Consider the following 24,661-nt stretch of genomic DNA (forward strand, 5'->3'; position numbering starts at 1 on the left):
AAAAAAAAAAAAAAGGAAAGGAAAGAAGACAATTTGCATGTCATTATCACTAGAGGTCAGTGTTTTCATTTTTATTTTACAATTTCACAGTACATTCTGAGTCAGACATGCGTACTTGAGATGATTTTTTTACCACAGGAATGCTGATTTTGTCTTTGAACCTTATCTGTTGACTAGTAGAGGTCATGCAAACTTCAGCTTTTTTATTATTTGAAAGAGATGTATTATCTCAAAACCTCAAGAAAACATGGACATCAACAATTGACAGGTAGACAATATGAGAAATAAATTCTAATTAGCAGAGAAGTTGTTTATTTTTGAGTGCCAGATTGTTCTTCTCTAGAGTTACACCATTTACAAGCCAACAAACAGCACCAAAGTGCCTCTTTTCCCAAGCCTTTTACAAGTGTTTTACTCCCCATCCCACCTCCAATATTTTCATCTTTGTAAATAAAATGGATAGCAATTAATTGCATGATATTTTTGTGCTAAACATTGTGCTGATAGCTCTTCATAAATAATGGAATTTAGTTCCCTCAACAATGCTATTATTAGTTCCATATTATAGATGAGGAGACAAGTTTAGAAACATTCAAAGAATTACCTGCAATTGCACAGCTATTCAGTGGTGGAACTGAGATTTAAACTCAGGCAGCTGGGTCTCCAGAGTCCAAGCTCTCAACCACCAAGTTGAACCTCTTCCTAGTGCAGTTTACAGCTCACACTTATTAGATTCCTAGTGAGTTTGCACAGCTATCTAAAAAAAATAATGTACATCTATTTATCAAGGATACTATTTCCCAAACCCCTGATGGAGAGGCCACATAGCAGTGATTAAAAGCATGGGGCTTGACATCAGTCTTTCTGCATTCAAATCTGGTTGCCCGCTTACTAACTGTGACTGCAAACAAATAGCTCTCTGAAGTGGGGCTAACAATATGCCTACTCTTAAGGTCGTGGTGAAAAGCAAGTGTTATAATATTAATATATCAAATGCTAAGCTCAGTGGCTGGTACATTATAAGCAAGTAAATCAAATGCTAAGCTCAGTGGCTGGTACATTATAAGCAAGTAAATAGAGGTGGTTATTGTTTTTATTAGGAAGGATACCACAGTCAAATCTAAGAAGCTGGCTCAATGAAAACAAATTTTGCATACATGGGGAGTAGGAGGCAGAAAATAGAAATCAAGACTTAAGAAAAAGTTTTCTATATTCTATTTGCCTATTATTTTTATACAGAACATTAAAGAACATTAATGGACACCTAATTGCTACCTAATTGTACTTGTTAATGCTGGAATTGGACTAGAATAACTAGAGATATTTATTAATTCATTTGGTATTAATTTAATACTCTGCTAGACATTGTGCTAGACAGAACCTGAGACTGTGTATGTTAGTAAATGACAGTGACTGAATATTTCTACAATTTAAAGTGAGTATTTCTATAATTTAAAGTGACAAAGTCTTCTAATAATAATACATTTGAAAGTTTGTGTGAGTGCACTCAGATCTTTTCTTAGAGATTCACAAAATGATATATTTTCTTGTTTCTCAGGGCTCATCAACATACCAGCAGTGGCCCTTGGAATATTCTCTGGGGGGATAGTTATGAAAAAATTCAGAATCAGTGTGTGTGGAGCTGCAAAACTCTACTTGGGATCATCTGTCTTTGGTTACCTCCTATTCCTTTCCCTGTTTGCACTGGGCTGTGAAAATTCTGATGTGGCAGGACTAACTGTTTCTTACCAAGGGTATGTTCCCTTATTAAATAATTTGAGGATATTGTCTTGTTTAATTAAATCAATTATTGGTGGAGTTGCAAAAAATGAATTTGATTTTTAGACAAGATAACTATGGTAAGAGATTTAGTATCTTATTGTGGAATAACTGACAATACTTAGAATTGGTTACTGTCACCAAAATGTGTCATCTTTTTTTATTTTAAATGTCATATATAAATAAAAAATTGATAATCCCATATTTTACAATAGAGAACCAACCTGATTAATTTAGAAAAACAACATGATGGTGGAAATACAAACCTTGAATCAGGTCTCTATATTTAATGAAGTGATGTATGGGCAGTTTAAACTAATTCAATTTTCCCATCTTAAAAACAGAAGTAATAACTGCTTTTTAAGTTTCTGTTAGGTTTAAGCAAGTTAATGTATATGAAAGTGAATACTACTTGCCTAATACAAAATAAATGTGCCATTCATGGAAAGAATTGTATTTTTCTCCTTTGGACACCTGAGTAAGGGGAGTTATCTCTATGCAATCCTCCATAGTTGCTATTGTGCTTGAATCATGTAAAGTTTCTGAAAAGAAATGCCTGTCCTTCAACCTGGTGCTCCCCATAAAATTTCTCTTTAGCTGTGTGTCTTGCAATTGGTCAGGATAATATTTAGTAATGCTCTCAGACCTGCCATCTTATATGAGGTGTGTAATAATACATTGCTTGGTTTCCAGAGTCTCTCTCAATACGTGGTTGGATCTTGTAGGAACTATATTGCCCACTGAGTCTTTCCCATCACTCTACCTTTTTTTTTTTTTTTGAGACAGAGTTTTGCTCTTTTTGCCCAGGCTGGAGTGCAACGGCGTGATCTCGGCTCACCGCAACCTCCACCTCCTGGGTTCAGGCAATTCTCCTGCCTCAGCCTCCTGAGTAGCTGGGATTACAGGCACGCGCCACCATGCCCAGCTAATTTTTTGTATTTTTAGTAGAGACGGGGTTTCACCATGTTGACCAGGATGGTCTCGATCTCTTGACCTCGTGATCCACCCGCCTCGGCCTCCCAAAGTGCTGGGATTAAAGGCGTGAGCCACTGCGCCCGGCCCACTCTACCTTTTAACATGAGTTCCCAGAGGTAACTTTCTTCATCATTTCACCGGTCTATGTATTATTTGTTTTCTAAAAAATTACTGAGGCTCCACCATGTGCCAGGAAGGCCTCCCCAACTGTATCTGCCTGGCCACCAGAAACTCTGCCTGTGGCTCAAAGGCAAACATTCCTGACACTATATTCTGTTTCCTGCCTGTTATTCGGCTTCTTGCTTACAGCCTGCTATCCGTCTCCCTTCCTACCCTTCCTTCCATGCTTATCTGCCTTGTCTCTATGTTCCAACTTCCATCACCTTTATTAACCTGGTTTCACCTGCTAAATGAGCACCTGTTATAAGTTTGGCCATCTACGATGTTAAGGAAAACTGGTGAATGCAAAGTTCATAAATTATGGCTTCTGGGAGTTATCACAGCCAGACTGTTAGACTCAGCTGACTATAGTGCTGCCTTAGTGAAAGTCAGCAGTGTGGATTAAGAATGTTAGTTGTGCCGGGCGCGGTGGCTCAAGCCTGTAATCCCAGCACTGTGGGAGGCCGAGGCGGGTGGATCACCAGGTCAAGAGATCGAGACCATCCTGGTCAACATGGTGAAACCCCTTCTCTACTAAAAATACAAAAAAAAATTAGCTGGGCATGGTGGTGCATGCCTGTAATCCCAGCTACTCAGGAGGCTGAGGCAGGAGAATTGCCTGAACCCAGGAGGCATAGGTTGCGGTGAGCCGAGATCGCGCCATTGCACTCCAGCCTGGGTAACAAGAGCGAAACTCCGTCCCAAAAAAAAAAAAAAAAATATTCTAAGGCTTGCCAGGCACAGTGGCTCATGCCTGTAATCCCAGCACTTTGGGAAGCCAAGGCAGGTGGATCACCTGAGGTCAGGAGTTCAAAACTAGACTGGCCAACATGGTGACACCCCGACTATATATATAAAAAAAAATTCTAAAGCTCTTCTTTTGAAATTTCCTTGTATATTTTTAAGAATATTCTTAACAAGGGCAAAGATTTAACCTTTAAGAAAAAGCTCTAATCTTTCAACATAACTATTTTGAAAGAAAATCTCATTTGGGTATAAACATTCTGGTGTATTTGTTAAAACTCTTCTTATAATTAAAATTCTAAATGACAAATCTACTGTCAACACATCCTTCAGAAAACATGTATGCCATTGATTCCTACTCCCGATGATAAATTAAACTTACTTTCAATAATACAAAATAATTTTCTTTATAAAATATAAAATGGTTTCTATGGGTTTTTCCATGTTGCTTTATTCCAAACACTGTCTAGACCTGGATATTCAATAGGAAAACTGAAGATAATCCTTAGATATGATAATGGAAGAAATCTCTCTTCTGCAATAACAAGAATAACTCTGATGTCAGATAAGAATTTATAATCAAGAGGCCTGGCAGGGTTCTGTTTCCAGATTTGCCACTAACAAGCAGTGGGAATTTGAGCAAGTTACCCATCCACTTGGGGCCTGCCAAATGAGAGATTGTCCTAGATGACACCAAGGTTCCCTCGAGCTCCAACCTTCTATAATCTCAGCCCTACCATTTCCAGAGTTAAAATGATTCTAGGCTTGTATAGGCAGTTTTATACTTTTAGATACTACAAACAGTCTCAGTTGCCAATTAAAATTTTATGGAAGAGAACAGGATTAAACATTCCTATAGGACATCTCTGAAGGCCTAGTTCAGTACCCTTTCATGCTATTTGGAAACCTCTCAGAGGACTTTTGTTTGCACTTTTGAGGTGACAAAATTCATCATACCAGTCCTGCTAGATGGAATATTACTATCATTAAGAAATTATGGTTGCCATAATTAATGACGATGCTTCTTATAGTCAGAGGCCCAAGTGGTTAATTTCTTTCACCATAATATCATTTTTTTTTGATTGACTAACTTAACTAGAAATCTTGTTTCTTAGCTTGCTGTGTGACAGGAGTTATTACTGGTGCTGGAGATATGGGAGTAAATTTAAAAAACAGTTCCTGCCTCTGCTGATTGCACATTTCAATGTATTTTTTTAAGTTTAAGCTCCTCAAATATCTTTGTACAAAATGGGGTGAGAGAAGGAATAAGCAAATAAATAAATTTAAAAATAAGGAGTAGAAAAAATGAAGTATGGAGGGCCCAGGAATGGCACCTATCATGCAGATAGAAATGACATGCCATTGCAAAATTTTCCTTTGAGAAGAGTAGTGGGATATGAATAGTAAAAAAGGATAAAAGCAGAAGGATTAGGCCATTCAGGTGACAGAAAAAAAGTGAGGGAGAGAGAATACTGGGAGAGATGAAGAGTAAATATAAAAGTGAATGGCATAGGGCAAAAAAATATGAAGAGGAAAAGAAAGAATGCAATCACAATTTTGTGAAACAACTCAAAAAACCCAATTTTTGGAGGGTAAATATTGTCTCATTAGTATTTGTAATTATCTTCTTTTCTCCCAGAGCTAGCACTTAGTAGTTTTCCAGTAAAATTTTATGAACAAATAGGTGGGTAAGTCATTGAACTTGCTTGAGAATTTGAGTAAGAAAGGATCCTATAAGATATGAAAGAGCACTGTACACTGGGAGAATACACGGGAGAAAGGTTGAATGAACTGGGAATGCACTTATTGCCGATGTAAGACATACACAAGAGGACATGTAACTTCTGCAAACACTGAAAGAGAATTAAATGATTACTGATTGGCTACTTTTCCTTTACTGAATTATAAGCAACATCCATTCCACTCATACTTAGACAACAATTCTGAATGAAATTTGTACACACGCACACCACCTGTGATGCATTTAAGTAATGCCATAAATTGCTCTAAAAGTTTACTTTTCTAACCTTGTTAGCTATTTTTATACATCTTTGCAGAGAAGTATATTAGAGGATCCTAGAGGCAGCAGACTTTACTGAAAGCTATGAGCTAAGAACTGGACATGATATGAATTTGTAGGCTTCTAAAAGCTTTCAAGATAAAGCTGTTATTAGTAAACTCACATTTCATGACCAGAATCTGGCATTTCTGATGACAACTGTGTTTCTAAAAGGCAAATTTTTTGGTAGTATCATTTATATCACTCAAGAACATTGGTTTTTGAAAATATTCAGGTGTTACCTGCTAAGAGATAATATTTTATATTGTTATATTTCTTTTCAGAACCAAACCTGTCTCTTATCATGAACGAGCTCTCTTTTCAGATTGCAACTCAAGATGCAAATGTTCAGAGACAAAATGGGAACCCATGTGCGGTGAAAATGGAATCACATATGTATCAGCTTGTCTTGCTGGTTGTCAAGCCTCCAACAGGAGTGGAAAAAATATTGTAAGAAATTGCCTCTAAAGAATATGGCCATGGTCTTGTTATAAGTAAATAACACAACTCTATGGGGGCTCACAGCAGACCACTACTAGCAGGAGGCTTGACTCTTACCCTTTTTTGTGTAGAAAATGTTATAACCATTCCTAGTGATACTTGAGTTGCTGAAAAAATTAGGGTGAGAATTAGAGTCATGAAATAGGGTGGAAGAACTTTTGTAATTATGTAGTCAGTTCCTCTCCTTTTGCTTATAAGAAGTGTTAGCCCTGAATGGGAATGTCTATCATGTGATCATATAATAAGATATACTTTCAGATCCATGTCTTCTGACTCCAAGACCAGTGGTCATTTGAGGTTTTAGGAGGTGGACAAATAGAAGTCAGTATTAGGAGGTTTAGTTCCAAAGATTCTAGACCTTAGGGTCAGAGACCTGATTATAAGGAGGTTGATGGTTCTAGGACAACTTTGCTTGGAAAATCCAGTCAATTTGTATTATAATAAGAGAGCAGATGGGCTGGAATGGAGGGTTTCTGTAGGGTGGAAGAGGGGGATGAGGTTGGAAATACAGGTAAAAAGCTGTTTTAGTCAGTCCAGGTTGCTATAATGAATACACCATAGAATGGGTGGCTTAAACAACAAACATTTACTTCCCATAGTTCTGGAGGCTGGGAAGTCCAAGATCAAGGTGCCAGCAGATCTGGTGCCTGGTGAGGACCTGCTATCTGGTTTGCAGATGGCCATCTTCACCTTCTATCCTCACATGGCAGAGAGCAGAGAGGGAGAACAGACTCTTTCTTATTTTTTGCTCTTCGTGACTGATGAAATTTACCTTTGACAATTCTACAAGGCAAATAATTAAACCACTCATACATTTCATTTATTTACATATGCTTATTAACTGGATATGAATGCTTAGGCTGTATATCCGCAGATATACAGCTATGTTTGTTGATTGACTCTGTTCATTGTATTATTATTTTGACTTATTTAGAGCAGAAAGGACTGGTTTCTAGCAACAATGAATAACACTGCCTACTCATTTGAAATACATTTTCACCAAGCTTCTCTTTTCTTTTCTTTCCTTTCTTCCTTTGTTATTTTTCTTTCAGCTACTGTTATTTTTGCCCACAGCTGCATGAAGGTTTTTCTTAATGAGAGCTACCATTTATAAAACACATTACAAGGAAGGGCTAAAGACTGGTGATCTAAAAACAAACTTGCATTTAAACCTCATGGTCCTGAAATAATTTGTATTATTTTCAGTGTTTTCCTTAAGTGAGAGCTGAGGCACTGAGATACAAAGGACTTGCTTAACTCATTTGTCTAGTGAGCAGCCAAGATTAAGAATCAAAGATTTCAATTTGGCATTGCAAAAAATCTATATTACTACTTTTTCTAGAAAAGGAAATGGCAGCTTTATTTACTGTCTAAAAACTCACAAACTCTTCTGTGATTAAATATAGCATTGTATAAAGGCATTAATAAATAAAATTTACAGAAATAAATTATCAAGGGTTTATACAAACTGTCTCTCTTCAGTCAAAATTGAGTTTTATGCACCAGAATTATTTTTTTCTTATAGCCACCATAAATTCTGTCATATCCTCAATTTTGCCCATTTACTTAACTAAGCTTTATCAAATGCCTAAAATGAGAGCCTCTTCTATTCCCTGGTTGCATAATGATAGTAAAGCAAGCAGTTTCTTCTTTCATGGAGGTTACATTTTGTTGGGAAAGTATATTTTAAAAATAAGTAAATATATGATATTCTGATAGGTAGTAAGAAGCACTGTGAAAAAGACATGAATTAGAATAAAAGGATGAAGAGATGGAAGTATTTTTTTTGAATGGGTAGTTGTAAAAGGTCTCTAATAAAATCTCTGAACAGACACCTTAAGTATGGATGCCAGCCGTATAATCACCTAAAAGAGCTGCCCGGGTAGAGAAAATAGCAGGGCCATGAGGCATGGATAAACTTGCCAGGTTTGAGAGGAGGTTTGGAAAGGGCAACGTGCCCTTTTCAAGGGTCCTGTGTGTGGCTGACGCAAAAGGAGAGAGGGAATATCACTGAATGGTGAGATTAGAGTGGCATCCAGGTGCTACATGATGGAAAAAGTGTAAACCGTTATAAGGATGTGGGGTTTCATGCAAGTATAATGAGAAACCATTGGCAGGTTGAGGGTAGTGATGTGATCTGACTGTCACGCTTAAAGGTCCACTTTGCTTACTGGATGGAAAACAGATTCTAACTAGGTAAGAGCAAAAACAAGTTAACAATAAAGGGAGCGTTGTAACAATCTAGGCAAGAAATAATGGTTACTTAGAATTGAAAATGGTAGTGAAGAAGATAAGGTATGGTTAGATTAGGTAGGATTTGCTGGAAGATTGCTGTATAAGATTAATACTTAGTAGACTGACCATCTGCTATTTAGATAATGAAATGCTGTTTCTGTATAGATTTTGCTTTGTTCAATATACTCTAATACGGAAAAATAAAAGAATATTTCCTCATTGTTTATATAATGCATGGCTGCTATACTGTAAATTTTTTTTAAACAACTATCTTTAATTTTATTTAAATGTCACTGCAATAACTGGACTTTTCCCTATTGTGTTACAGATATTTTACAACTGCACTTGTGTGGGAATTGCAGCTTCTAAATCTGGAAATTCCTCAGGCATAGTTGGAAGATGTCAAAAAGACAATGGATGTCCCCAAATGTTTCTGTATTTTCTTGTAATTTCAGTCATCACATCCTATACTTTATCCCTAGGTGGCATACCCGGATACATATTACTTCTGAGGTGAGTACTGATTCTCCCCATTCCAATTTAATATAAGACATAATCATCTCAGGCAAGGATTTAAATTTTTTTTTCTGTAGAATCATTATGATTCTTCTTAGTTTTTTCAGGGAACTTGTCCCACATCCTTGTTTCACTTCTATATGTATCCCACTTGATATTTATACAAAAATGTGTCATAAAAGACATTTTCTTAGTTAAAAATGTTTGCAAACTATTGGACTAGAAAGCAATGTTAGTGCCTACATTACCAGAGTTGCTTAATAGATAATAGTATGCTGCTTCTAATGCTGGTAATAATATTAATTAGCATAGATAACAAGCATTTTAGATTAAATATAGTTTCACTAGATCATGGAAAATACAATTTACAAGACATTTTAAAGGCTTATCTAATACTACAATATTATGCATTTATTATTTTGATTTTTTTTTGCTTTATCTGTGTATTTTTGCTATAACTAGAATTATCTGTGAGGGATTTCATGGCTTTTTGGTAAATGGAGGATGCTAATCCATGATGTTAATGACAGTTATTAGTCTGTTTTCACACTACTACAAAGAAATACCCAAGACGGGATAATTTATAAAGGAAAGAGGTTTAATTGACTCACAGTTCCGCATAGATGGAGAAGTCTCAGGAAACTTACAATAGTGGGGAAAGGGAAAACAAACAAGGCCTTCCTCGTAAGGCACAGGAGGGAGAAGTACAGAGTGAAGCAAGAAGAGCCTCTTATAAAACCATCAGATCTTGTGTGAACTCACTGTCACAGAAACAGCATGGGGGAACCACACCCATGAGCCAATCACTTCCCAAAAGGTCCCTCTCCCACCATGTGGGGATTAAAATTCGGATTACAATTCAAGATGAGATTTGGGTGGGAACACATAGAACCAGACCATATCAATAACTTCAATCATTTTTGCTTATAAAACCCTAAAAAATTTTGTAAAATTATGTAGCCTCTTATTTATGTATAAATTGACACAGAAAAATTTTTATCATAAGTTTAGTAACTATTGATTTCGGTATATTATAAATATTTTATTTAAAAAATAACAGTTTTAAATGTACGTCACTTTCTAATGTAATTAATGGTATCTAAAAAGTAGTGATTTGATAACCAATATCACCTGGTTCAGATTTGCATAACAACTACTTTAACAGTGACAGGCATTACATATTTCCTTCCTATATTTATATCTCATTCAACTTCCCTATAGGTTTTTCTTCTATTAAAATACAATTTATGTTAAAACATTTTTTACTGATTATCCTATCATACATCTGTAAAAATTATATGAATCCAAATGCTAAAATAGTTTTGCAAATAGGAGTCTCAGTTATAATATTTTCATCCTAATTGAGTTAGCTTTAGCTTTGCCAATATTTCTATTGTGCTATTGATAAAAATCACCTCATAAAAAATTTGATAAAATTATTAAACATGAAAAGTCAATATTTACTAGAATTCAATATTGATGAGATGGACTCGGTGATTTTCAAATTAATTCAGGTATTCAAGGATAAATACTAACTTTTTTCTAAAGGCTAACCAAAGTATTGTACACATTTTTAATTTCCCACAATTTGTATAGTGGAAATTGTTTAGGAATGACAAACAGAAAACAGAACTTATTATCCACAAACCTGCTATTCTCCAAACAGCTTTCACCAAATCATGGGGAATACAACATGAAGAACATGAGATAGTTACATTTACAAATGGTAGCCTGAGTTTGGCAAAAGGGCAAAAAACTGTCTTACACTTTCCAGAATACTGTTCTACTTCTTCAACATCTTCTTATACTGTGCCAAGTGTAGAATCAGGTGCTTACCACAGAAAGCATTTTCCAACCACTAGTCCTTCATATTAACTATTGTGAATTTTGATGTCAGAAGGACTCCTTTGGGTTGAAGAAGTCATGTTTTTGTTTTTGTTTTTCTCTTTTAAAGCAGAGACCAAATGATATAATATGTATAAAGTACTTAATACCATGGCTAACACTCCGTAGTCATTATATATTATCATGATTATCACTATTAAGATCCACAGGGAAATCACGTTAAGCTTTACAGTCATATTAATGACATTTGTTATTTAGGTGTTTTTGTACTTTTCTGATTGTTTCAAGTTCTCTCTCTTTAGCAGCAACTTTTAGCATGGCACAGTGATTACATCAACTGATGAATTTGGTCCTGTTCTTTTAGTCCAAAAGCCATAAAAATTGTAGGTTAATTCTTCATTTTTGCTTCAAATTCTAACAATTTTTTAGAAATTTGAGCTTTATCCCGAGTCTTTGCTATTTTGCTGGTTAAACTTAAATTTGACTTTACTAGCACCACATGAATATGGAATATATGGTAATTTAGTTTCTAGAAATATTAATTATAAACATGTAGCATTGCATGAAATGGAATATGTCTTTTACATATTTTGCCCTCCCTATATTAGCACACCAATGGGTTCACCATAAATGTTACTTGAATTCTAACATGATTTCATGTGTGTTAGGCAGATTATCATTCAAATTTCTACTTGCTTTAATGAATGATATATTTCTTATAATGGTGCTTTTGTTGATTTTTAGGTGCATTAAGCCACAGCTTAAGTCTTTTGCCCTGGGTATCTACACATTAGCAATAAGAGTTCTTGGTAAGTATAATCTACGCTTTAATTTATGGCAGCCACCATAAATATATTTTGAAGACTTTTCTAAATATTTTAATAGAATTTCCAAGCATAAATATATGTTGTAGTGGTAAAGTTAATAGTCATTTCTTTATTTCTTCCCTCCTTTTCTTGACTCCTTTCTTCTTTTGATACAGAAATATTTATTGCCTAGTTTATGCCTCAGATATAATAAACAGATTTTGTGATATTAATCATAATTTTTAACAATCATGTTTTCTAGCACTTGTGTGTTCTCACAAAATCTATAGCTTTTACAAGAGAGCCCTCGGAAAATAATCAGTAAGAAAGGTTGAAGCCTAAATATAACTTTTTCAGTTATTAAAATGGAAAGAATTCTTTTGAGCTACTCTCAATGCTTATCCCTTATGTCATTAGGTAGAAAGATAAGATACTATTTAAACCAAGCAAATACATTTCAGTAGGTCATTCTTTCAATTGTAATTAAAATGTTTTTTTCTCCCTACCAAATTTTTAAATGTATATTGGTTAAAATCCACAGAAAACAGTGAATGAAACAAAGTTTTTATCCTTAAAGAGTTTATATATTAAAGAATAACATAAAATAATTTTGAATATGCCACTGTCATTTGGTAGAAAGGAACAAAGCAGAAAGCAAAACAAACCCAAAGCTTAAACAATTTGAAATTAAATTTGGCTTACATAGATCTTGATGTAAACTGGTTGCATAGAAAAATAATAAAATCCTGATAAAATTGAAAAAGAAACAAAAATGGAGTTATATGACATCATGACTGGCTCTAATTCTACAATATGAAAATAGGTGTTATCTAGAAAAGTGTCATATATTGAGCCTGTAGTATATGCCTGGCAAGAATTGGCCTCCATATCTACCTGTCTTTGGGAATACAGACGGAACCTACAGAACAAAAATTGTTCCAACTAAAATAAATGATTTACAAAATTGATTTGACAAAAAAATTTTGAATTTGGCAAAATTATCATAAGCAAAGTCAAATGGCAAAAGATAAACTAGAAACAAGTTTTACAATTTATGTAACAGACAACTGGCTAATATTCCCATTATAAAGAAAACTCCTAAATTTTGAGAAGAAAAAGACAAGCAACAAAGTAGAAAAATGAGTAAAAGATGTGAATTTTTCATGGAAAAATAAATGCAATTGCCTTTCAATATATAGAAATATGCTCAAGTTCTCTCATAAAAAGAGTCAAGCTAGAACGACATTTCTTATCAGGCTGACAAATTACCAAATTTTGTTTGCAATATATGCAAAAATAGATTATGCTTACACATTGCTGTTGGGAAAATGATGTTCTTTATTGGGCTTAACTGGTGAAATTATATATATATAGATCTTTTAACCTAATATCTTTACTTCTAAGAATTATACCAAAAATTTGATGGCAAAAATTATAAAATAAATTTAATCATTATAAATAGGTGTAATAATGGTGACTTTTTATAACAGCAAAAACCTGGAAGTGATCTAAATGTCCATCAGTAGGAGACTGGTTGAATAAACTGTGGTACACCCACCTAACAGAGCTGTAAGGATGAATGGGGAAAATCTCTATCTAATGTTATCAAGTGATCTCCAGTATATAGTATTAAGTAGAAAAAAGCAAAATGGAGAACAATTTTTATTGGATGATGTTTTTGATGTCAAGCATGTAAAGATGGAAATATTATACACATGTGCAAAGGCATTTTGCTCTTTTTAAAAAAAGAAACAATGGAAGCATAAACTAAAAACTAATTTAAAAAAAGGTTTACTTGTAGGAGAAGAAAGTTAAGAGATAAGAAAGTTCAGGATGAAAGTAAGACTTTGTAAATGTAACTACTTATATGATTGTTTAATCAAATTTATATAAGGTTTTTATATAACTGAAAACAAAATAACCAAATCTTAAACTGAAACTGTATATTGAATTGGTAACATAATCAAACATAAAAAAACTTAAATGCCGCAAAAAATAAAATTTTTTACCAAATTCTCATAAACTGCATTTGTAGTCATTATTACTACTGATATCAATGTTTTTATGTTAAAACTATTACAAATTTAAGACAAAGGAGTTGAAATGTTAAGATTACTTGAAATCAATATTTTTAGTAAAATAGAAAAGTGATACAAGTATAAAATAAAATAACTTAAAGCTCATTCTTAAATTTGAACTTAAAATATCAAAATGAACTCACATATTTTTATTTTAAAATAATCTGTATTTCATAGTTCCATCTGCTGAAAAACCTAGAAACTATGAAACCCAGAAGAAATGAACACTACAGTTAATCTGTGATATCTAAATATAATCTCCCAGGAAAAAAATCTGGTACCTTGGAGAAATGACTGGTTCAAGGTCTAGGGTAGAAAATACATAAGATGATATGGGACATCTTTTTATGCAAGAAAGTGACTAAGCTATCAAAGGCTAAGAAGGATATATCAAGGGCACTGAACCAATTTGAGGAGATTGGCCTCAAGATGAGATAAACTGAAACTCACAATAGTAGTAGCTGTAATAACAATAATGGTTGCAGTTTATTGAAATATATACAATATATTTTAAAAACATGAGTTCACAATGATACTTAAAAATTTTGGAGACTATCAGGACATCAAGTCATTATTCTGAAAACTGAGAAACAAAGGAGAAAAAAGAAATCACTTATCCTGCCTTTCTTCTATTAACTATATGTCAAAGTAACCAAATTAGTCAATTAGGGAAAATTCCTTTTTAGAGAAAAACACAAATAGTTTCTATAAGAAGTATAGATTTTTTAAAAATTCCTGTCTTGTAGTCTTAAAAATCGCTAAAAGCTTTAGATAAAAGTTGATGAGTAACTTCGTAACGGAGGGACCAGACTGGCATAGCCTGAACTTCACATCCATCCGTCTTAGCATTACTAAGAGTGGCAACTAGGGAGCATGTGCCTTCTAATTGAACCTGAATCTAATAAGATCTAACTACCAGATTCTAGAAAAATGGAAGATAGGAGAATAAATTGAATCATATTATAAAGAAGCAATTAAACAAATCCAGACTGTGGCATATCTTATAGGAGTTGGTGGTGTCTTTTTTCAAAAATCATTAGTAAGAAAACGAAGTGAAGAGAGGATACTGCCATAAAGAGTCATCAACTAAATATGAAGTGTTTATTTGGTTTGAATCCTTATAAGAACAAACAAACTAAAAAAATCCTCAGTGACAATCCAAAAGCTTGAATATGTACTATATTTTAAATAAAATTAAGAAATTATTGTAAAATGTGTTAGATGTGAGAATGGCATAGCGGTCATGTTTTTAAAAGATGTTATTATAATTGAAATGGCATGGTGTCTGTGATTGCCTTTAAAATATTAAAATAAGAATTCAGGCCGGGCACAGCTGCTCATGCCTATAATCCCAGCACTTTTGGGAGGCTGAGGTGGATGGAACACTTGACGCCAGGAGTTCAAGACTAGCCTGGCTGTAACATAGCTAAACCCCATCTCCACTAAAAATACAAAAATTAGCCTGGCATGGTGTCACACACTTCTGGTCCCAGATACTCAGGGAGGCTGAGTCACAAGAATTGCTTGAACCCAGGAGGCAGAGGATGCAGTGAGCTCAGATTGTGCCACTGCACTCTAGCCTGGATGACAAAGGGAAACTTTGTCTCAAAAGAAAAGAGTTCAGAGTGGAAAGAGAGATGAAACAGCAATGGCAAAACATTAATAATTATCAAGGCTATGATGGTATATGAGGATTAATTATTTCATTCTCTCTGCTTTTGTGAATCTTTGAAAATTTTCTATTATAATAATCTTAAATCATGTACAGAAAATTGCAAACATTTGAATTTTTTGGCTCGTCTTCATATCATTAAAGGTAATGTAAAATTGGTTATCACCTGGATTTTTTAAGTGGTAAATCATATATTTGGTTGGTTCTTGAGGTAACAAATAATCCAAATTGAGTGGTAGATAAATTTTCTGCTCTTTTGGTTCATGGGGTTTTATGAAAAATAGAATCAATTAGTTATTCTTATAACAATTTGTTATTTAAAAATGTAAACTTATACAAAGATAGCAAGAACTTGCTTTGTACATAGCAAAGACAGCAATGAACTCCAATTGATCCATACCCAATTTCAACAATTATCAACACACAGCTCATCTTAGGACATCTGTGTCTCTAACCATCTACCCCTACTAGTTTATTTTGAAGTAAGTCTCAGACTGCTGCATTTCTTCCATAACATGTTTGGTGTGTTCTAATAAAAACCATAATGACTTATTTTAATCTGGTGAATCTTGCATCTTAAAAAATTACTTCTTAATATTAGCAAATACCCAATTGCTGCTCAAATTCTTTAAATTATCTGATGTTTCCTTACACATATATGTTGAATCAAGAACCAAACAAGATTCACACATTGCATTTAGGTGATATACCTCTAAAATCTCTTTTTATCTATAGGTTTCACTTTCCTCTTTCTTTTTCTTCCATTTGTTGTGAAAATTTCAAACTTACAAAAAAATTTTAATTACAATGAATTGTATAACTTTTACTGGGATTTATCAACTGTGTCCAAAAACCAGAAATCCCTCTCCTCTGTTTCTCTAAGCATACATAGGCTTTGCTGAATCATTTGAAAATAAGAAGTGAACATGCTGACACCCTCACTCCTAAAGACTTCAACTTGTATTTTTCTACAAGAGCAAGTCTATCGTCCTATATAACCACAGTGCCATTCTCATGCTGCAGAAATTCAACATTGATATGCTACTCTATCTAATATAATTCCGCATTTCATTTTCTTTTATTAAAACAATAGTGTCTTCTATAGTGTTTTATTTTCTATTTTCATCTAAAGTCAATCAAAGACCACATATTGCATTTAGTTATCTTTTTTATCTCTAAAACTTTCTCGTTTTTACTTTTTTGTTCTTTTGCAACATTTATATTTTTTCAAGAGGCAAAACCAGTTGTTTTGTAAAATATCCCACCATTTGGATATGTTTGTTTGCTTTATAACCAGGTAAAAATTATTGCTGGCAATATTACACAGGTGATTTGCATGATAATTAGTGAATCACATCAGGAAGCACATGAACTCAATTTATACCATCATTGGAATTTTAATTTTGGTCTCTTGGTGAAGGTGATGTGCACCAGCTTTCTTCATTGTAAAAAAAATCCTTCTTCAGTTAATAAGTCATCTATAATTTGACACTTCGATGTTATGTCACCATTCTGTTCCCCAAAAGTCTTTCACCAAAAATTTTGGTACCCATAGATGAGTCTGGATTGAATCAATTATTTACATGAGTATTTGCAAAGCTTAGGTAAACCTTAACATAGAAAATATTTTTAAATATTTTCATTTGTTATCAAATAACACATGGATAATCTCTGAAATTCAGAAGTATCATAAATATTCTTAGATTACTTTAAAAATTTAGTGAGATTATTTTGTTCAATATAATCATAGAAAGCAATTTTATAATAGAAGAAAACATATATCAAAAAAGTTAAAACTCAAATGCCAGAAACAATAGGCAGTTGATGGAAATGAGTGACACAGGTAGAGAGAAAGCTGTAAGGGCTCACAGTGGACTCCAAGTGTAGGCAGAAGGTGGGGAGTGAGGCATGGAGGCAGCTGCAGCTCAACTCCAGCCAACTATGACCATGGACTGCCAGACAACACAATACTTAAGAGAACTCAGAAGTGTGCAGGTTTACATGAAATCTCCTAGCTTTCAAATACTGGCTGCTAACTAAAAAACAAAGAAAAGCCTACACAGGCTAAATGACAGATGTTAATGAACCGTCAATTTAGAAAATATAAAATATAAACTGAGTTGTGAACAACTGCTTAAGATACTTTCATTAATCTTTTCTCCCTAAGGAGGGATTAAATTCCTAACATTTTCTGAGAACCTACTAGGGTTTATAGCATGAATAAGGAAGACATGTTTCCTACCGTAGTGAGCTTACAGTCTAGCAGAGAAGGCAATTCAACAGATTATTACAGGAGTATTAAGAGTTTTAAGAGATGTAAAACAAGAGTTAATCCAGTTTAGTTCATCAAAATAGCCTACTCTGAAGGAAAATGTTCCACATGAGATTCTAAAAGTGAGTGCGTATTAAGAAGGTGAAGAAGAGAAAAGTATTAGTTGGTATAAAGGAACCTATACAAGGCATTCAGGCAAGAGGGGAGAATATTTTAGTCACTGAAAGAAAAACAAGAAAATTGGAGTCTGAAGCACAAGACAACAATCTTGCCCAAAGTGTGGCCACAAAAGTAGGAGGGACTCAATGTCCAGTTAACTGCTCTTGTTTTGGAACAGATGTCTTGGAAAGTCATCTACTTAATTCAGTGATGCAACCTCTGTATGACGGATAGATTGGAGAGGGTTAATGAGAGGAATCATGAACTGGCTGTTGTTTTACTTTAGGGTGGAAGGAGTGGCAGTGGGAATAGAAAGAAGAGAAGTGTTTAAGACATACCTAGTGAGCAGAATTGGTATGATTCAGGAATAGATTAAATATAGTGATGACCAGACAGAGGAGATAAAGAAGGATCAAGGATGACTCCAAAGTCTGATTTAGTGACTGGGCGGCCACTGCTAAAGGGACAGGTCTGCAGGGGAAGAAGCTGAGCTCATGTTGAGTTTGAAGTGCCTGAGTGACATGCTTTGGAGATAAATAAATGGTAGTTACTGCATGATTCTATGAGAAATGGCTGAATTAGAGAGACAGGTTTTGGAGATTTCAGTATGTAATAGATGACCTTTCATCTCCAAAACAGTAATTAGACTAAAGTAGGTAGTTTCAGATAATTGTTCATAGCCAAAAAGATGTGCATATGTTTTTAACAGCAATTATTTGTTTTTTCTCACAGCAGGAATCCCAGCTCCAGTATATTTTGGAGTTTTGATTGATACTTCATGCCTCAAATGGGGATTTAAAAGATGTGGAAGTAGAGGATCATGCAGATTATATGATTCAAATGTCTTCAGGTACCAAATCAAAAGCATTCCTGCTTCTCATTGCTACAGCATCCCAGATTTACACAATGCCACTGACACTAACAAGTTTTCATATCATTTCACTGCTTGTAAGGTAAAGAATAGTCTAATCAAAAAGTGTGATCTGTAATCCTAGAATAATTCTATTATTTTAGTAGATCTTTGGTTTTGTCCCTATTCATTACCTTGACTCCCATTTTAAATGAGTAATCATTTAAAAAATATGACAAAAGTGTCCAGAAAATAACTTTGAGTTTATGCGCACAAATGGGCAAGTATTTCCCTGAAATTCAGAAGCATTTAAATTTAGGTCACATTTTGGGTTTAATTATATTCTTTTTCAAACTGAGCCAAACTGTACCATTTACGTCAGATATAATCCCCCTGGGCAAGAGTTGGATTTGGCTCTAAATCTGTCTTTTATTGCCAAACTGATGTTCAATTATTCCTGTACTTGAAATGCATAAAAGTAAAAGGTTTTCTCTGTGTGGGTGAGTGTAGATGGGGGTTGGGTGGCATGGCCTTTTCACTATGGTATCATTCAGTTCAGCTCATCAAACATTTAGTCCTTTATTGCCTAAAGCAATGCTTCATTGGCTTAAAAACAAGAAAGATTTGTTAAAAGACTTAGAAGCTGAGCATTTTCTAGAGAAATAAACTTGGTGCTGAACCATCTAAGTTGGATGTGAACTGAGCACACCATCTCAAATAAATTTGAGTTAATAGGTTTTGATGCTCTGTGTGAAATTTATTTTGGTCTTTGAAAGGGACCCAATCTGTAAGTATAATTTAGGATTTACTCACACTTTTGCTATGGCTGTATTAACTGTAATGTAGAGACAATGTAACTCAATCAGAGATTGAGAGTATGTTTTCAAGATAACCAGAATGAGGCATTCAACCTGTCCTTCCAAACCTTAGCATCTTTCAACGAAGCATAGAACTACAGGCTTCTCATGAAATAAATTGATTTAAATCTCTGGTTTTTTCTGAAATCATTCTGCTTTACTGAGAGCTCCAATTCCCCTTAGCATTGCTTTATGCAAGTTTTCCAAAGAAATGAGTTTGGGAAACGTCTGAGGATAGGGTAGCCACATAATTTATCATTCAAAACTGGGTTCTTTTGAGTGTGAAAAGGAGCACTATTAAAATTACACTGGGCCAACACTAACATAAACTGGGGCTGTTCTAGGCAAACGGGGATATGGATACCTGATAAAGGGAATAATTTACAGAGAGGAAGAAACTGATTATGTAATTAGTAGTAACTGAAAATGATGGTGCTACTAAGACATTGCTTTATTTTAAAAAAATACTGTCAGCATTCATAAAATAGCCTTATATATAAGCTACCAAATGTGCATTCTTAAAGAAAACCATCAGAATGATATTATTATCTACCTTTTTAAATTTTATTTCAAGTTGGGTAGTTGCAATAATTATAACAGAGATTCTCTCTTCTTTTAGACACATATATCTGGGACTAACTGTGATACTGGGCACAGTGTCAATTTTTCTAAGTATTGCAGTAATTTTCATTTTAAAGAAAAATTATGTTTCAAAACACAGAAGCTTCACAAACAAGAGAGAAAGAACAACGGCGTCTACAAGATTCCAAAAGGAAAATTACACCACAAGTGATCATCTGCTACAACCCAACCACTGGCCAGGCAAGGAAACCCAACTTTAGAAAAATGATGACTGGAAGTCATGTTATCTAATTGGCGGAAATTTTGCAAACAAATAAATTTTAATCAAAAGTGCTCTAAATTTGTAATTTCTTTCTCCCTCTAAAAAATATCTACTTTGTTTTTGGCCCTAGGCATTAGATAATATAACTAATAACAAATATAATGAAACATATAACAGAAGATGTAGATGATAAAACTAATTCTGAACTTTTTAATTTATATAAAAATTTCTTATATCATTTACTCATTTCACTTTATTTTTCCCTGTGCTCATTTTATACACTGTATTCCTAGAAGATCAATGTCTCTATTGTCACACATGGTTATATTTAAAGTTATTTCTGACCTGTGTAATGTGTCTAGGGTAAGAAAATACTGCTAAAAAGTAACTCATACCTTGGGCTCCTTCAAGTATAACTCCTACAGTATTTTCTCTCGTTGTCTTTATCTGTGTATTTTAATAATGATCTTAGGATGGGGCAGAACATGGAGCGGAAGATTTCATTTTAAGCTCCTCCTTTTCTTTGAAATACAGTAATTTATATAGAAATGTGTAGAGGCAAATTATATTGGGGATTAGAATTTTGAATTATTAGCTTTTCTACTATACATTTACGTGTGCTTTTTGTGTGGCGCTGTAAGTGACTATGGTTGTAAAGTAATAAAATTGATGTTAACATGCCTTATTATTCTTTTATGAATTAAATGAATTTTAAAATATTGTTAAATATAATACTGCTCCTACTTCAATATATGTAAGCAGCTTCCTACTTATATACATGATATGTTCCTAAAACATGTTTGAAAGGTGAATTTCTGAAAGTCTACAATAAATGCAGGTGTTAGAAAAGGAATGGAGAGTGATGGATGAGTGATGGGAAGTCTGGGTGTAGTATCTTTTGGTGCTCCACTTGCCCACATCAAAGGGCTTAGGGACTCCTGAGCAGGGCATTGCCACTGGGACAGGCTGCCAGATAGCTCTGTTTCTCTGCAACTGAAAAAGTCAAGCCAAGAGTTTCCTCTTTCCTAACTTCCTAGTGCTCCTCTAACAGGGGTTGTTAGGTTCAGCAGTCCAACATCTTTCATCTTTAGCTCTATTACATGCTATGTTTCTTCCTCCACCATAGCTGTAAAGAAAGGCTTAATCCTTTCAAGAAAAGCAGACTTAAGACAGAGATTACACTAGTGAGGCATCCTATTCAGCTACTGCTGGCTCACCATCCAATTCTGTCTGCATTCTGTTAGTCTAGTACAATCCAGAGAAGACTAGATGAAAGGAAAACTTGGGTTAGAAAAGATAACCTGAAGGAAATTCCCATTTAAGTAAGGCCACAGAGTCCATCAAATGCACAGAAGAGGACCCTTACTTACTCAGGAGATTTTCAAGGTTACAATAGGGACCCATAATTCTACTATGTATCAGCCACTCTAAAAATTGTATTACTTAATCTGTATAGCACTCTTAGTATCTGAATGATCACTTTACAGATGAAACTGAGGCAGAGAGAGGTTAGATATACTGCTTAACCTTGGAGGGACACAGAAAGAATTAAACCAAGATTTAAATCTAAAGTTATCTTTCCACCAGACCAACATGACCCTATAAAGTTACACTAAATAAACTGCTACTATGATTTGTAATGTCTCTATATTACTTTATTTCACTGGATCAGTTTGCTCCTACAATTGTCTTCATCAGTGTATTTCAAACCATCCATATCATCAACATCTATAAACCACACAAATAATTTAGCATATTGTTTTTTCAAATGTTGTTAATTTATATTTTGAAATACTGTAGGGCTAACAAAGAAACTCAAAACATTTAAGTCGGATGATAAAGGATAATAATCCTTTAGAATTATGGAAACTTGGAATCGCAACACAGTTTTTGATAGCCTTTAGAACAATCAGCGCACATCAACAGGACACTCCCAATAGAGAAGTCTGTTTGAGGCATTTCTTGAAGCCTAAATCCAACTAGAAAGCCAACCTCAAAAATATGGTGACCTCATTCATGTTGCCCCATTATGCTGCCTTTGAATTCCTGAGCTCAAGCAATCCACCTGCTTCAGCCTCCCGAGTAGCTAAGACTACAGGTGCAAGCTACTGCACCTTGAGGTGAAGTGATCAAACCAAACTCTTGTGTATTCTTTAAATTTTCCCTTTATATATCAATCTTGCAAATGTAAGTCGGAAGAAAAGGAGATGGAAAATTTGGAATTGGAGAAAGATGGAAATGCTCTCTAAATACATATTAACCTTGTCAATTTATTTGAATTGGTGATGCTTGATTGTTTTATATTTTGCTATTTTTGAAAATAAAAAAAACATTTTAATTTTTATTTCCAGTTTTGTTTTCTGCAGGCCTACTTCAGACCTGCTACTACCCTGCTAGCTTGTGAGCAAGAATCCTTTTTGTCATCCCTGTATGAATCTTACCCATAACAAATATTTACTGAATGAGTGAGTACACTTGTCAAGAGTTTTCTTTGTAGAGATATAATTAAACATCAAAATTTTCATCTTGCCTTTGACATCATCTTTATTTTTCAAGGCTTTTTGTCACAATACCTTGAAAAATAACTTCTTTGCAAGTAAATTTCCAAACAGAATAGTTTCCAATTTATTCTCGAATAACTTGAAAAATACAAAATAGCACAAAGGATGATTAAATGATGATCTTTTTATAAAAGAACTGAAGGTCAATTTAAAGGAAGCATATTTTTATGCATAACCATTAATTTTACAGAGGAATTACACATATTAAACTCAGCTGTATAACAGAGGAGGTTATCATTTAGTGGGAAATTAAATTTCCTAAGAGGAACCTTCATATTTTAGACAAGTAAACTCATCTGACAGCAGTAAGCAGAGATTTTATGCCTCAGAAAGCAGGATTGGTTTCTTTTCAACAAACCAAACTCTATTTCAGAAGTCAAAGAAATTCCCTAGTTCCAAGACCAAACTTTGAGGTACAGCTGTGATTGATGTGTAGCATCCCACAATCGCTCCAAGTTAAACGGGAAACGTTATTCTCTTATTCTGCAGCCATGGCCCCTAGAGGTGACCAGCATCCCCACTGAACATCTGATTCACTAGAACCTTCAGTCAGGTAAAGCTACAGCAATGTCATTTTGTAGGTGGGGTGACTTAAATTGGATTAATTGAATTGCCCAAAGACGGTGTGTCAATTAAACTACCCAATTGTTTAATTTTTTGTTTAATTTTGTTACTTTCTTTCTTCTATTCTCTTTAGACATATTTTTAAAAATATTTTCCTTAATTATTGATTTGTAGGCTTGTAACTGTACTCTCTCGTTTAGTAATTCAAACATTAATGTGATGCCTTGTACAACTTTATGATTCCTAAGGTTGGTCATGCTGTAGCATCAGTAATGTTTCTCTAATTGTTTACAAATGCATTCTTGATTTTCTATTTGACTCAAAATTTCTATTTACTCCAGAAGGAGAATATTTAAAATGTTTCTTGTGTTTGAATATTTTAATTTAAATTTGTCTTTCAAAATCATCAATTTGTAAAAATGTTTTAAATTTTGAAGAAAAACATATTCTCTTATCATAGAGGAAAATAATGGAAATATATTTATTAGATCAAACTAATTAATTATATTATTTATATATTTTGGTACTTATATTTTTTTTTTCTCTCAAGGCTTCAGAGTAGTAATATGCTAAAATTTTCCAATATAATTGAGATTTTGTGAATTGCTTCCATTAAAAAGTTATTTTTATTTGTAGAATTTACTGCTATATCTTATAACTATCACATTATTATTATATAAAGATTTGATTTTAAAAACCGTTGCTATTCTTAATTTTTTTTAATTCTATTTTAATATTAATATTGCCATATCTGCTATTTTATTGACTGATGTATCTTTGGCCCTCCCTTTACTTTTTAAATTCTTCTGCGTTTTGTTTATGGTTAGTTATTTTTTAACAGCAAGAAACTGGACTTTATTTTTACTTCATCTAAAATCTTGTCTAGCATTAAAGAAGTTTAACTGTCATATCTGATGGTTGCCTTTACTTCTGTTTTATTGTTTATTACATTTTAAAAAATGTTTCCTTATGGTTTTCCTTTTATTCTTTCATATGCTAAATTACCATATTTTTACTTTTAATTTTTTTTGCCAGAAATATGGAATTATTTTAGCAAACTGAAAATTATTTTGTAATTAATGATTCACAAATTACAAAAATATACCTTAACGATAATCATCTCTACTTAGAAATACCAAGAATTAAATAACAAATACTGTTTACTGATTCCCTTTGTATAAGTCT

The 24,661-nt window shown here is 33.7% G+C and overlaps 1 protein-coding gene across 3 annotated transcripts in view; it reads left to right on the forward strand.

The window, feature by feature from the left end:
* SLCO1C1 (solute carrier organic anion transporter family member 1C1) overlaps positions 1-21,988 on the forward strand; it is a 53,547-nt gene extending 31,559 nt beyond the window's left edge. For 2 of the 3 annotated variants that reach the window (XM_017528944.2, XM_037738548.1), the window contains 6 exons: positions 1,559-1,754; positions 6,001-6,166; positions 8,781-8,965; positions 11,558-11,622; positions 18,533-18,650; positions 20,127-21,988. In XM_017528944.2, coding sequence (XP_017384433.1) covers positions 1,559-1,754; positions 6,001-6,166; positions 8,781-8,965; positions 11,558-11,622; positions 18,533-18,650; positions 20,127-20,349 — 953 coding nt within the window. In that variant the 3' untranslated portion in view covers positions 20,350-21,988. Of the gene's footprint in view, positions 1-1,558; positions 1,755-6,000; positions 6,167-8,780; positions 8,966-11,557; positions 11,623-18,532; positions 18,754-20,126 lie in introns of all 3 variants that reach the window. The other variant, XM_017528976.2, reaches the window with a different exon arrangement.
* The last annotated feature ends 2,673 nt before the right edge of the window (positions 21,989-24,661 follow it).

Source organism: Cebus imitator, unplaced genomic scaffold, assembly GCF_001604975.1.
Source record: "Cebus imitator isolate Cc_AM_T3 unplaced genomic scaffold, Cebus_imitator-1.0 Scaffold2, whole genome shotgun sequence".
NCBI lineage: Eukaryota > Metazoa > Chordata > Mammalia > Primates > Cebidae > Cebus > Cebus imitator.